The 14,539-nt window shown below is 34.3% G+C and overlaps 2 protein-coding genes across 4 annotated transcripts; both read right to left on the bottom strand.

Moving 5' to 3' along the window:
- Positions 1–350: 350 nt before the first annotated feature.
- On the bottom strand, positions 351–9,408 carry RB195_003951 (uncharacterized protein; the record flags this gene model as incomplete). 3 transcript variants are annotated; one of them, XM_064201842.1, is made up of 14 exons in its annotated part: positions 351–525; positions 608–703; positions 842–978; positions 1,090–1,175; positions 1,344–1,480; positions 1,551–1,642; positions 1,792–1,929; positions 3,244–3,398; positions 4,193–4,303; positions 4,369–4,458; positions 5,698–5,740; positions 6,564–6,737; positions 6,808–6,962; positions 9,354–9,408. In XM_064201842.1, 14 exons carry the CDS (start codon positions 9,406–9,408, stop codon positions 351–353), a joined length of 1,644 nt encoding a protein of 547 aa, XP_064057723.1. The 3 variants fall into 3 exon arrangements, with proteins under 3 accessions (XP_064057723.1, XP_064057724.1, XP_064057725.1); XM_064201844.1 differs by lacking the exon at positions 9,354–9,408 and having other exon boundaries at positions 6,808–6,957; XM_064201843.1 differs by lacking the exons at positions 351–525; positions 608–703; positions 842–978; ... (6 more) ...; positions 4,369–4,458; positions 9,354–9,408 and adding an exon at positions 5,627–5,643 and having other exon boundaries at positions 6,808–6,957.
- A 1,589-nt stretch (positions 9,409–10,997) lies between these two features.
- On the bottom strand, positions 10,998–14,040 carry RB195_003950 (uncharacterized protein; the record flags this gene model as incomplete). The annotated part of the gene is made up of 7 exons (XM_064201841.1): positions 10,998–11,072; positions 11,166–11,297; positions 11,480–11,586; positions 11,662–11,773; positions 13,442–13,523; positions 13,736–13,830; positions 13,885–14,040. 7 exons carry the CDS (start codon positions 14,038–14,040, stop codon positions 10,998–11,000), a joined length of 759 nt encoding a protein of 252 aa, XP_064057722.1.
- Between the last annotated feature and the right edge of the window lie 499 nt (positions 14,041–14,539).

Here is a 14,539-nt window from a genome sequence, read left to right as displayed (position 1 = left end):
GCAGATTTCCTGCTATTTCTGCAGACTACAAACAAAAATAAATAAATAAATAATAAAATACGAGTTTCTCTTAGCTTTTTTAAAACAAAAAAAAAATAAAATTAAAATCAATTAAATTAAAATTTTAAATGTTTTTTTTGGAAGTGATCGCTATCTTTAATTTCTTTTCTCTTACGAGTACTTTTCAGATCATTTTATTCAGTGGAATTGCGAGAAATAAACAATAAAATAAAATAAATGATGAAATAAACAAAATGCCAGGTGTCAACAACATCGTTATGATGAAGGCACATTATTTTACAACGATGTTTTACAAACGCTCCGATTATTCCATTATTAAATGAGTCAATTCAATCAATTTTCTGTTTTTGAGCCCATAATCGCCAAAATATCCTCGAAACTCGGTAAAGGATGTAAGAAACGATAAAAACGATGACTACGACTAAAGAGATCGCATCAATGAGATAATATTGTACTATGGATAGATGACGACCATACGGATCCAGATTTGGGAGACGTCCAAATCTGAAACATCCAAATTTTTTTTTTACCGCAGAGTAGTAAGAAGTAGAATATGTACGTAGGAAATTCCAGAATTTATCCTTACCTGGCGGAAAACTCCGCATGCTTGAGCATCAATTCTTTTGCACTTATTGGTTGATTCAAAAGTATTTCCGCAAGTATTTTGGCATTTTTGTTGTAGCTAAAAAAAAAATCCCTAATCAAAATTACTTTAGTCTCTTTAAAAAATTTCGTTAAAGAGAATTTGACAAATGTCTGTATCCATAGACGAATTCTATGGTGCCAGAAAATTTCTCATTAATCCAGAAAAATCACCAACCTCTGATCATTAACTACGCGTTCAATTGCTTCCGTCACCTTAGTGTGATTAGCTATGTCGTATTTCTCGAGGACAATAGCGCTTCCATGTTTCGCCAACATATTTGCGTTACGGATTTGATCACCGAAAAGTGGTACCTGGATAGATGGATGGATAGGTTAAGGGGTTACGGTAGTTTGTACAGTTGGTTACGGTAGTTTATTCAGTTTTAAGAAAGTCTGAATGATTAGATCTAGTGAGAAACACACCATAACTGCCGGTTTCCCCATATACGCTATCTCTGTGGTGCTTCCCAGACCACCATGAGTGACAAAAGCGGAAATCCTTGGGTCAGCTGGAAAATTCTTGCTCCTACCGTGCTTTTGGATAAGAATATACGAACAATAGAAAAAACTTCAAGTTTTTTAGAATTTTGACCATGAAAAAAAACGGAAAAAAACTTCAAGTTTTCTAGAATTTTCTAGAAATTCCAGAAGAAAAATTTATTTGGAGAACCACAAACCCAGCAGAGCATTTTGCGGTAACCACGCTAGTAGATGAACATTAGGAAGATGTGCTGCAATCCGTGAATCCTCTATCTCGTATTTCCATATAAATGTTGTATTTGGCATTGACTCGAACACTTTTAGCAACGAACTCCTAACGAAAAATCAATATACGTTTTTTTTCTGGATTGAAAATTATCGAGTCTTATCCCTTTATAACCTACTTATAATGTTCCGGCATATAGCAAGCCTTAACCACAGAACCAAAGGAAATGATCACATTTGTTCTTCGGATCTTCAGGATCTCATCGATATGCTAAAAAGTTGGAAAGAAACATTTTTGCTGTTTTTCAAATATACGAAGCTCAACATAGCATGTAAAAAACATAAAATATAACATTACAGTGGTACGGTATACCAAAGTACCGTAATGTATCGACCCTACAACCATAATATATGAATTACCTGAGGTAGTACGTTCCTTCTGGCATCAAAGGACACAGCAATACCTCCGATGTCAACCACTTTATGTATAGTAGGATGTGGATAGTCAAGGTATGGATTTGAATTCGTGAACACATAGGAAACTTGAGCTAATAGTTCCTGAAAAAAGGAAATTTTCTAAGCAATTTCCTTCTCGCTTGAATCGTGATTCTTGCAAGAATGGCACGTAGGGGACAGAAGGAAGAAATCCAAGAGAGTTTAAGTACATCAGCAACATTTTTAGAGTTCCACATTCATCAAGTGTTCTCATTTACTGACTTCAAAAAAACTTCGAATCCCATTGAACCTTCTGGAAAATAGCGGAAAAAGGAATCTTACAATCAAACTGCCGAAGAACTTGTTTCCAAAAATGTTTAAAATCGTCTCCAGAGCAAATTCCATCTCCAAGGACATCATTTACGAATTACATCTTTTTTTTTGTAATTCGTAAGTGATGTCGCTTGGAACAATTATTATCGATTAAATTATTGATTGAGTTATAATAGTAGCTTTAAGCAATGAGTAATGTATTTTCTATTTTTAATTAATTTCAATATAATCTAGACTAGCAAGAAAATCTCCCTTGCAGTGAAGAGGAGCGTGTGTGCTTATAAAATCAAGTCCCATGTGGTCTAGTGGTTAGGATTCGTGGTTTTCACCCACGCGGCCCGGGTTCGATTCCCGGCATGGGAATACTTTTGAACGTCTGCCGGAATCTGGTTAATTCTTCGAATTAGTGAGGTGGGTGGTGGAATCGAAGTGGAAATTTCTGTTCGACTCAATTATTTTTGTTGTATTTCAGCATATACAGTTTAAATTGTTTTCTTTCTACAATTTCGTAGAAAATTACTGTTAATTAAGGGTAAGCGCATTCGAAAATGGCTATTACAACTAGATTTTTGTGCAACTATAATTTAGTTTTTAAATCCTGACCAAAACAATTTTTCCGAACTCACCGAATGTTCTAACTATCCATAACTTTTTACGATTTTCTCCTGAATAACCTATGAGTTGGCTTTGAAACGGAGAAATATGGAAGGGAAATAGGGAATTTTCTCTGTTTCCTCGCCTTCTATCATCTCAATTTCTCGCATATTTTTCAGACATCCTATAGAAATGTGTAAATTTTGAATGCGAAATGAAAGGAATGAAAAAAAAATTGAAAAGTATGATAGTGAGGCACAAATCCAGTGAACACTCCCACATGCAGCGAAGATTCTACGAGTGAACGAAACTCGTGTGAGCCATCTATGCATCAGTCACTCACGCTACTTTACATTCTCTTATTTTTAAATTTATATTTCCTCTATCATTTCATATTATCTTATATTATTTTTATTTTTTATACAAACTCCATCCTTGTTCCTCCAACTTAATATGTGATGTAAATTTCTGTGAACCTAAATTTTTAACCGATTTCTGATCGTGACTGACCTCATAACCTTTAAAATCCTGTCCATACTTAACGCGAAACATCGTAATTTCCATTTCAAAAAGTGTGTAAAAAAATTGTCTGCCCAGAAATGTTTCGACCACGTTACGCAATCGTTCCACGACATTCATCACATCGCTTTTTGTCGACATCGATCCTTAATGGAAATCGGAAAATGTTCGGATATTTATTTATTTATTTATTTATTTATTTATTATGCTCATAGGCGTGCCCAGAGTAAGAGGCAAGGAACGAATACAAATAAACAATAGAAAATCCAGCAACGAGAAAAGAGTAGAAAAGAATGAGAATAAGCAGGGATAAGTCACACGAACAGTAAGGAAGGGACGATTTAGTAATATATCATAGATAATCCATAATAATCAATAATCGTGGGAGAATATTGAGAAGGGATCGATATCATAGATAATCCATTCCTTCTCAATTTTCTCTTACAAATGCGAAACTTCCTGAGCTTATTCCTGTAAGCAGCAGATAAACAAAAGCAATGGGAAAAGCAAAAGGACATAGCACAATCCAACTGTGACTTCCAAAACTATTTCTTTATTTTTTTTCGTCCAATTCTTTCTTTCAAAAAGAGGATATTTTGTATTTCAGATAATAACAAAGACAAGGAGGTAAAAGTATCTTCTTTTGGAGGAAAATAAATGTCAGCGGGACTCAAAATGATGCTTAGAATAGAAACTCACCGTAAATGTAAGTCCACAAATCTACCTCTCAAATAAGATTCGCCTTTTTCCTTTACATATTTGCAGTGAAGGGTAAACTAATGTTCAAAAGAAGTTCTATAACTTTTTTATAACGTTAACGTTTTCTAACTTTTTTTATTGTTTTTTTTTGTAACGTTTTATAACGAGGTTCTAATCGCCATGAGCCTATCCGATTGTTCTTTGCTTTAACAAGTAATACAGTACCCCCGATGTACAGTACCTGGCACATAACTTGGAGCCACAGGCAATCCAATCGCTTTCGACACGTGATCAGCTTGAACGCATGAGGTGGCGGCGATAGTGGATTTTACGCCGAGCACTTCGAATAAGCCTAGAAAACAGCGCGAAAGTAATTTCTGATGGCACCACCTTCCAGAATCCATTCCAATCACTCACCAAAACCACAAATATCAAATGGTTCAGCGATGCCGACATCGAAATGTAAGCGATGAAGCGTATTCATGATATTTTCATCGTTTAACACCTCTAAACCAGAAGCTTCATGTAATTCAGATTCCTTAGCACCTCTGAAAACCGCGAAAACCGCATGATCCACCGGTGAATCACGACGAATTCCTATATAAGGTCTTGAAGGACCGCTGAGTCACGTTTTAAAACGGTATAATTTTAGAACAGCCATGCATGGCATCATTGATTCATTCCCTCAATCGCATAAAATAGGTCCTTACCACATAGCAACACTTATGGATGGATAAAGATATTTGAAAGGATAAAGGATAAAGTTTCTGGCGTTGATCAATCGATCCGCTCGGGATGCGCCCCCACGTTCACTTCAATTCAGAATCGTTTGAGGTTTACGAACGTGTAACTGGCCCAAACAATGACTTGCAGTGGCTAGCCGATAGGTCAAGTCAGTGTTTTTATCCTCTCAGATAAGCCTGGTACCAATTTACCACGACCCCGGAGGGATGAAAGGATTGGTGAGCACTAGGGCGGATTCGAACCTCCGATCGATCGTGCAGACACAGGAACCTCACGTTACCGACTGCGCTACATACATCCGCCACGTTGGAGAGAAAAGTTTAAAATTTATTTGAAAGTGTCAGAAATAGTTTATGAATTGCGTGAAATTGTTTGATAACTTTCAATTCTCTGACTTTTTTCACATTCTCAACTCAATTTTTTTTCATCCTCTTTATTATAGAAACCTCTAATCGCTACACTTCATCCGTCCTTATAAACATATTTTATTTATTTTAATTTCAACTTTATTTTTTACATTAAATAACATAAATGGCACATAATAATAGCATATATAGTACAATATAAATATGAAACGTATTTTCTCGAACTGCTTTACTGATTAATTATCCCTTTGTACTCAAAGGTGGGCAGTTCATATTCCTCCGTAGGATGGAAATAAACGAAACTCAACGAAATTTTGATCAAAATCACTTTCAACGACTTAATTTTGTTTTGTAATTTCTTTCCGTTCCTGATACCATACCTTTCGATAGCAAACAGTTCAGAATGTCCTACACTTTAATCGCGTAGGTGAGGTAAGACCATGATGACATGCCAAGACGGAGAAATAACGGTAATAACTGTTGGCGATAACAAGGAAAAGGACAGTTTTTACGAGTTTTTCGGAGAACAACACCTTCTGATTAGATTTCAAGTGTTCCCACTTCTTCTAGAAAATATCCTGACCTTAAATCGATGAAAATTATCTCTATGAAGAATTTTTAATCAAGATGAACTTACTTTCACATTGCCACGTGAAACTTTTCGCTACCAGGATGGCAAGCTGAAAAAAAAATGACGGAATTAATTTGTAGACGAACAGTTTAAAATTTGGCTGAACCTTCACTAAGATTTTTCCACTATTTCCCTAGTTTTTCTTCAAAAATTTAATTGATTTCTTTGGCAATTATTCTAAAAATAATCCTATTCCGCAACTTATTTTTGGGGTATAGAAGATAAGTAAAATTTCTAGAAAAAAAATGAGCTTATTTTTGGTCAGATCTCATTAAGGAGGGAATATCCTCTAAATACTATTTAGTTCTGGAGCTGTATACGATTTTCGGGATCCTAACGTTCCTCTTTTTCTAATTTCCCGACCTTTCCCCGTAAAAATGTTATTTTATATTTTATTCATTATTAAATATTAGGTTTATGTTAACAAATATTAGCTATTTATTTAAAATCTCAAATTTTTTGGTTGTGGGAAATATAATATTAAGATTTTGAACGGTGATCATTCCATGACTCTCCGATAGGTCATCAGGCATTTTCGAGCGAGGCGAACGAGCCCGTAGGCGACGCAGTAATGGGTCCCACATAAAAAATAGTTCTTTTTTGCTCAGAAGTACCCAACCTTGATATTTTTTTCTCCTTTCCTTTTGAAAAAAAGCGATATCCACAGTGGAGTAACACGCTTTAACATTAACAACGTAAACAATGAACAAAAACATTGGTTTTTTTTTCAGGCTTCGGTTTTTTTGCGCTTAACTTAATTTTCCAGTAGATAAACTTGACAGGTGTAGCGCCACTTCAAACGTAAAAGTGGGATCAGTCATCCGAAAGTGCCAACATTTTCTCAGTGGATGGAAAAATCTACGGAAATCTACCTCAATCATACCATACGCTGACGGATCCAGATCCCATAGTTTTGCCGTGGATCGTGCTTTCTGGAGGAACATCGCCGCTGTCCGATTGTCCGCAGGCACCTTCAGTACATGTGTGGTCAGCTTTAAGCCTGTTTGATTTTCCATATCCGGATCCATAATTGGCATTAGTACTGTCTGGGAAAAATAGGGGGGTTTTCTTCCGATTTTTCCCCCTAGGATTTTCAAGAGAGCAACTAAAACTCACCACATTATGACCAGCCTCTGTTAATGTGTCAGCAATTGTTCCCAAGAAATGAGAATGAGAATGGCCAAATAACGGTGATACCACCAAATAGTTATAAGTATAAACGGATTGGCGTGCGATCACGGCAAGAAAAATTTGTAACCACTTCATTTTTGCTGAAATTCCTTTTTTCTTTTCTTTATCCTGGAACACTTTCTAGAATCGCGCAAAGAGTGACATTTAAAAATGAAAATAATAAAATAAATTATATAATAAAACAATAAAATAAATAATAAAAATAAAATTAGAGAGAATATTAATTAATATTATTATTAAAAATAAAATTATCAAGATTAGGAGAGAAAGGGTGCTACTATATAAACGAATGATTTTCACTTTTGCATTGGCATTTCCATCACAAAAATAAAGAAGGTCTGCTTATTTAAAAAAAATAAATTTCTATAGCGAGTTAAAATTGAGAAAAAAATTGAAATTGATTCCTAGAGTTAAAATTTAACAGGAATTGCATAGCTGATGGAATAATACTTACACAACATAAAAAAAAAGATGCCAGGAGCTCAGCAGAAATTATTTAGGGACAGAAAGAATCAAATATGCTTATTGGGATTTCAACTAAGGAATAATTCTAGAAACTTTAGTGATCCTTCTTTATTGATTTACTTCTACCGTAGTCAAGGTTAGTATTGATTTTTCCTCATTAACAACTAACGCTATAGCGTTATCGCTTTCGTTAAAGCTTGAGAAATTTAAGGCATCAGTGATTTATCCACTCAGGAACCTCATCACCCTACAGAAATCATTCAAATGATAGGTAAACTCAAAAAACAATACATCTCCAGTGCTTTCAGTGCTTAACTCATTTGCTCTGAAACTAGTAACGTAACAGATAAACAATAAACAAATAACAAATAAATAAGTTCTTCGTGAGGATACATTGAAACTTATTCGAAGGAAGCTACTCAGTTCAACCTGATGCAAGGAAATTTTCCTGAATTACTGTAGCACTCCAGTTAGTCCCTTTCCCTTACCAATTACAGTATGGTTTCCAAATGCTCTCAGAATTTAATTTCTAAAAATTTCTCTCTCTTTCTTTTTTTTTCCTCTCTTTTCTAACAGATTAACACCACTACCACAACTTTACTATAACTAATATAAATGTATTTTAATAGAATATGAAAATAATATAATATTAATGATAAAAAACTATGAGTCACAGGGACAGTTGAACAGGGGACTACTCTGGGAAATGTTTGAACGTACGTGTGTACGCCCTTATCTACCGTCATTAATGCACTAAAAATTGTTTATACTCTCGAAGGGAATTTTAAAAGTCAGAAAAACGCAAATCGAGAAATAAGGAAGTATGTGTAGAAAGGAAATTTTATATCTAGAGGAGAGAATTGTAAAACTCTGGGAATAAAGTGAGTCATATCGAACGTTGCGGGATGAGAACAGAACATTTTCTCCCCTAAACGTAAACATTAAGCGCTACACTATCCCTGTTATCATCTACAAAGCACCTTAGAACACCAACAACACCAGAAACTTCCTATTTTACGACAGGTGAATGATTATAGTTCCCTTTTAGTACTTTTAGGATTAAAAAAGGCATGTAGAGTAAGAAATTCTTGGAAAAAGTGTATAATAATATGGCAATAATAACGTAGTGAATAATATAATATAATCTATATAAAATATAATAATGGGTGATAAATTATAAATAATATAATAATAATGGTAATTAAATATAATAGTGGGCAATAATTATTAAATAAATTTAAAAAATGTCAGGAATAATATACCGATTAATATAATAATATATTAATATATTAATATGTAACACAACAATGCAGAAATAAAATAATACAATAAATAATACTAATAATACAATAAATAATAATGAGTAATAGTAACTAAAAGTAAGTAAGTAAGTATGTAAGTAATAATAATAATAATAATAATACAATAAAACAGCAACAAAATAATACAATAATTAATGCAATACTATAATTTTACCTAATATAATAGATTATTATAATGATAAGTAACTATAGTAATGAGTAATAAATAATAAATAAACGAAATTTATGCAAGTAATAATATACTGAATAATATAATACAATGCATATAACGGAATAATTTAGTAATAAAATAATATAATAATAAATACAGTAATATAATGATATCTAATAAAATATATTATAATAAAGATTACAAAGTATAATAGTGGGTAATAAATAATAAATAAACGAAATCATTTTAAGTATTAGTACACTGAATAATATAAATAACATATATAACATAATAATATAGTAATAAAATGATGTAATAATAAATACAAAAATATAATAACATATAATATAATGTATAACAATAACGGTAGCAAAGTACATATAACAATAAATAATATATAAATGAAATGAACTATTATATAAATACTATAGATATTCATATGATGCAATAGTGTAACAATATAATAATATATTATAATAAACAAATAAGAAATGAGTAATATAATAATTAATAACAAAATAAAATAACGAAACTAATCTGATGGGAATAATTGACCAAGATTACTTCAGGCTTCAAAGAATCAACCATTTATGACAGTATCTAGCGCGATATCATTCCTAACGACACAAACATTCATTACAGTTTTTCAAATAAAAATCTGTACCGGGATCCGAAATGTCGACGAGCACTTTGAAGGACAGGACGTACTCTTCTAAAGAACGCCACACACACACACGTTTTGATGAATTTTCTGGCACAGATAGTGGAATCAGCAAATGCAAACACTCAGACTATGTACAGCGGACAGTGACAGTGACCCATCATCAGCTGCATGGTTGGACCATACACGAACCGTCACTGTACCGTCTACTCCGCTTTTGACCCAGGATTTGATCGAGTAAGCTACGGTAATAAGCTCCATCTGTCTTGGTCAGATACGAAAGATCTCCACTCTGGTTATCGAATTAGCGTTTTTTTTTTAACGAGTTCTGTTAAAAGCTCCAAATAATCTACTTTAATCAATTTAATTCGTTAATCTAAGCTAATTGAGGTAGGATAAAACTACAAATCTGTTTTTTTTTCTCAAATTTCTAAGCGAAGTACGGCTGGTGTTGTCGACGGTCGATGGTCCAAATCTTTTTCTTCCCAAGCGTTGGCATTCCTGAAAAGTTAATCAAAGGAAAATGGACTTTGGAGGAAAGAAAGTTAGTGAGGGAACAGATGTTCCTGATTCCTGTTTTTCTTTTTTGTGACAGATCCTCAATGTGATTCTGTCTTCCTCATGCCTCTCATTTCCTCCCTTTCCTCCTGCCTACTTCGATTATCATGTCATTCATTTTATTCGTTTCTTTGTTAAATTTATTTTTATCCCAGACACACATATCTGGAGCATAAGAATACTCGTTCTTCCTTCGAAGTTCCCGCGAAAAGGCATCAATGTCGCATCAGCTCACTTCACGAACACTGCTTTTTTTTCTTTTCGCACGCCGATCTCTACACACATTTTCTGGATACAGCCAGAATTTTTTCAACGAAGCTGATGACATTCTCCTTATAAGATTAAGCAGAACAGAGCAGAGCAGAGCTCTTAGCTCGAAAAACCACCGAGAGACGTGTTCTATCTTATCCCACAAATGGATCGTGCTTCAGAATGTGATTTTTTTCCACAACTATCAGATTTTTCCTCGTTCCCGATAATGACCCATAAGTAGATCAACCATCACCTTCGTCAACAATGTTTTAAGGTAGCTCCTGATTTCCCTGTTCGTTTCATTTCCTATCCATTTTTTTTATGTTCCATGAAAATTCAAGACAAAAAATTTACTATTTACCACCAGACATTGTTCGAATGTCCACAAAATTCAAATATGCACCTATTTGTTGACTTCCTTATCCTATGAAATGAATTTGTACGTCAACTTCGTCAGTAATGAGGTTAAACCCTTAGAATCGGTTCAATATGAACCCGAAAAAAAACATACATAATTACATATGTGTGTGTAGGTGAAAGAAAAAGACAATTACTAGACAGTATACGGAAAAAAAGCTAAGACACACAAGTGAAATCATCATTTAAAAATCGATACAATCGATGAATAACCTAAAAAAATACGATAATGAATAGATCAGTTAAAAACATGCTTAAAATGAATTGAATAAAACTATCATTTATTGATTTATTCCAACGCTTTGCGTAATACGTCAAAATCCATCACATACCAATCAGCCCTATTCCGTACAGCTTCTCGGACCTAAAGAAGAGAAGGATAAAAGATGAAGATCTATTCTTTAGGTCCGCCCATGCGTGACTTTTGAGACAACGCCACTTTCTCCAGGAAAATTACCTGATTTCCACCGAATCCAATAAATGCATCGGCTGGCGGTGATGCTTCCAAATCTGTCGCACCGTCACCGACCATAACCAATTGTTTGTAGCCTTTCTTCTTTAGAAGACCCATAACAGCTGGTTTACCGACCTGGATTAATAATTATTAGTAGCAACTTCCAGAGAATCGAGAAAAACTCAAAATTTAGTCAAAAATTCGGTTCCGCTTTCTTTTTTAATAATTTGGAGTTTCTCTTCGAAAAAATTCTCCCTTTTCAGGGGCGATTTCCAAGCTGAAGCTGCATATTTTAGGGACAATCAAGGAATCCCCACATCCTTGCTTCCTGAATCGCTGGTCGGCTCGTTCTCATCAAAACCGGCATAGTTCTTATGTGTGTCGAAAAGGATCTCATTCGCATAGATTCGCTTCCGATCGATACCTATGACGTCGGTTATTAGTTGTAGATATTAAAAAAAAAAACATTGTTCTAAAAATGAAATGAAATTACGCCTACCTAGGATATCAGCAACTGGATAGATGAGCCTTCGGAAACCACCGGATACCAGGAAGACATCCGTACCACGTTTATGTAAAGCATCGATAAGTTGTCGTATTCCAGGTGTTAGCTGAAGCAAAGGTTTTTTCGAAAATAAAAAATAAAAAAGTCCATCTGCGAGGAAAAAAATGGGAACGCAAAGTAACAAAGAAAAATTGCCAACGCATCTTATTTCCAACGTATCTTCTCGTAAATAAGTAAAATAAAATAATTCAATAAAGAGAAAATAAATAAATATGACGAATTAGTGTAATAAATAAATGATGTAATATAAATATAACAAGTAAATAATATAACCATATACATCAAATAAAATAACAAATAACAAACAAATAAGTTCCTCTTGAGGATACATTAGAACTTTTTCGAAAGAAGCTACTCAGTTCAACCTGATGCAAGGAAATTTTCCAGAATTACTGTAGCACTACCAGTTAGTCCCTCTCCCCCACCAATTACAGAATGATTCCAAATACTCTCAGGATTTTAATTTTTAAAATTTCTCTCTCTTTCATTTTTTTTCTTCTCTTCTCCATGAAAAAGTATCCTATACGAACACACCGTATCGTAATTAAGGTCAACACGTGAATGTCTGCCTGAGTAATGCTGGATCTGTATTCCTCAGCATAAGAGACCGTACACAGGACCATTATGGATGGGGATCACACTTTAAAATGTAAATTTCTTCTAAAGATCTAGAAGGCAAAAGAATTTTCACATTAATCACTTTAAAACAGTTCATGATAATGTGATAACGGACGTCAAATGGCTAAAATCGCCAAGCTTGTCCATCTCAGACAAGTATGTACTCACTTCTGGTCTCGCTAAAAAAAATCCTATCCGGCAAAAAACATGCAATTTAATAAATAGAAATATTCTCCAGCAAAAAAAAATGTATTCTAACTCCATAATTGGTAACAACTTAGCCCAAAAATTGCTCTTTCTTTTTCATTGCTTTTTATTTTACTAATCTCGTCTCATTACGTAGAATTAATTATTTTTTTTTACTAATTGTTTCCTTACATGCGGAAGTTAGTTGCGGTGTATACAGCGAAAATTCCTTATACTGTGACCTTGTCCCTACTATTCAGGAAATACGATGCAGTTTTTTTTCAGTTGTTTTTGTTATTGGTTTAGTGATTACTACTATTTGATTACTCTTTCATGGCAATAACAAGATGTATAACGATTTCCAAAGCATTATCACTCATTAAATAATTTCATGAAATAAACAAAAACCTCAAGAATTCGAGGAACCTAGAATATTTACATAGCATTTGGGGAGAAAGTCTCAGTTATATATTTATTTCGATGATTTTGAGATGAAAAAATCATTTGGAATGGAAAAAAATTGTAGGACAGCAATCTCTAGCGAGAGAGGGCAGCATGAATCCTTACGATATAGAGGATATCGCCATATTCGGAAATTTCTTCTCTTTTTATTAGCTCAATTTTGTGTCCCTCACGGAAAATCACGATTACTAATAAAATAGACTAGTTTTTTTCTTTCTAAAGAGGTTCCTTCTTTCCAAGAGAACTCAATAAACTAATCATTTTATCGATTGTAAAACTTGTAAAAAAATCGTAAAATTATTATTGGATTAAATTAGATTTCGATGTCATTTTGCCTAGATTTCATTTCTTCTTTTTTCACTTAGTGCGTTGCGGATTATCAACTACTGTTGATGAAGGTAAAATCTTTGTATAGCTGATCATTTTCCGTACAAAAACCAGGAATCACCTTCGGTTTCGTTTCATTCGCATACGCTTCTAATTGATCATAGGTTGGTCGCATCACTTCAAGACGAGCCTGGAGGGCATGCCTAAACCGAGAAATAGTCGTCGAAGGCGGATAATAGACGGTTAGGAAAAAATTAAATTATTGATTAAAATAATTTATGCACAAAATATAATGGCATAACTAATTTTATTCATCTTAATTAATTAATTAACTTATTTATTTACTTCTCAATGATTCTCTTAATAAAGCTTAAATCAAAAATTAAATTAAATTAAATCTTAATAAGAATCTTACCGAAATCGTGCATTCCCGTTCATAGCCTGTCGGGTGACGTTGGCGACGGCTTCGCCTACGCCGAGAAAGTTGGCGAGCTCGTCGATCGCTTCGTCCTGAATATCCACGGTTTAATAATGGATTCTGAACTGGCGCTGGACTCAGCTGACCTGACAAACGGTTGAGTCCACATCGAATGCGACCGCGTCCGCTCCGCGCCAAATTCTTCGTGTTCGTTCCTCGGGTGTTTCGATATGTGGTGTGGTGTGACATTCGGCATGGGTGGACAATGAGGTGGTGGCCGGACGAGCAGCAATTCGAATCATTGTGAATAGCCTGTAAAGCGAACCTTGGATACGGTAAATTATTTGTATAATTAATTTTTCAACGAATATTTAGAGACCACCGAAAAAAGACATTCGCCAACAAAAGCATAAACAACAATTAAAGAAGAAAAAGATCAAAAATTTACAAATAGTCACCAGCCTACTGCCTCAACCCCTCAATCAAACCTAAAGCTAGGCGCTACAGCTAAAAATCTCTCAAAATCTCGCTAAAGCTAAAAATTTCCCTAAAATCGTGTGTGTTTATGCGCCTCCAGGCATTAATTCATCCTTAACAGCTAGAAATCAATTCTGACATGGACAAAAACCAATCAATGAAGTCGTAGATCACTTCGAACAACCGCATCGTTCCGGAAAATCCCGGCAAATAATGTGCAAAACTATCATCGCTGACAATATTTCCGACACCGACGGGAATCAGCGAGGGAATCAAACATCGCTGAGATCAAAGTCCTCGGGTCGTTTTCCATTATCGAAATCG

The sequence above is a fragment of the Necator americanus genome, chromosome IV (genome assembly GCF_031761385.1).
Source record: "Necator americanus strain Aroian chromosome IV, whole genome shotgun sequence".
Classification (NCBI taxonomy): domain Eukaryota; kingdom Metazoa; phylum Nematoda; class Chromadorea; order Rhabditida; family Ancylostomatidae; genus Necator; species Necator americanus.
Note: the sequence above shows the minus strand (reverse complement) of the source record. Positions and strands in the feature narration are given on the sequence as shown.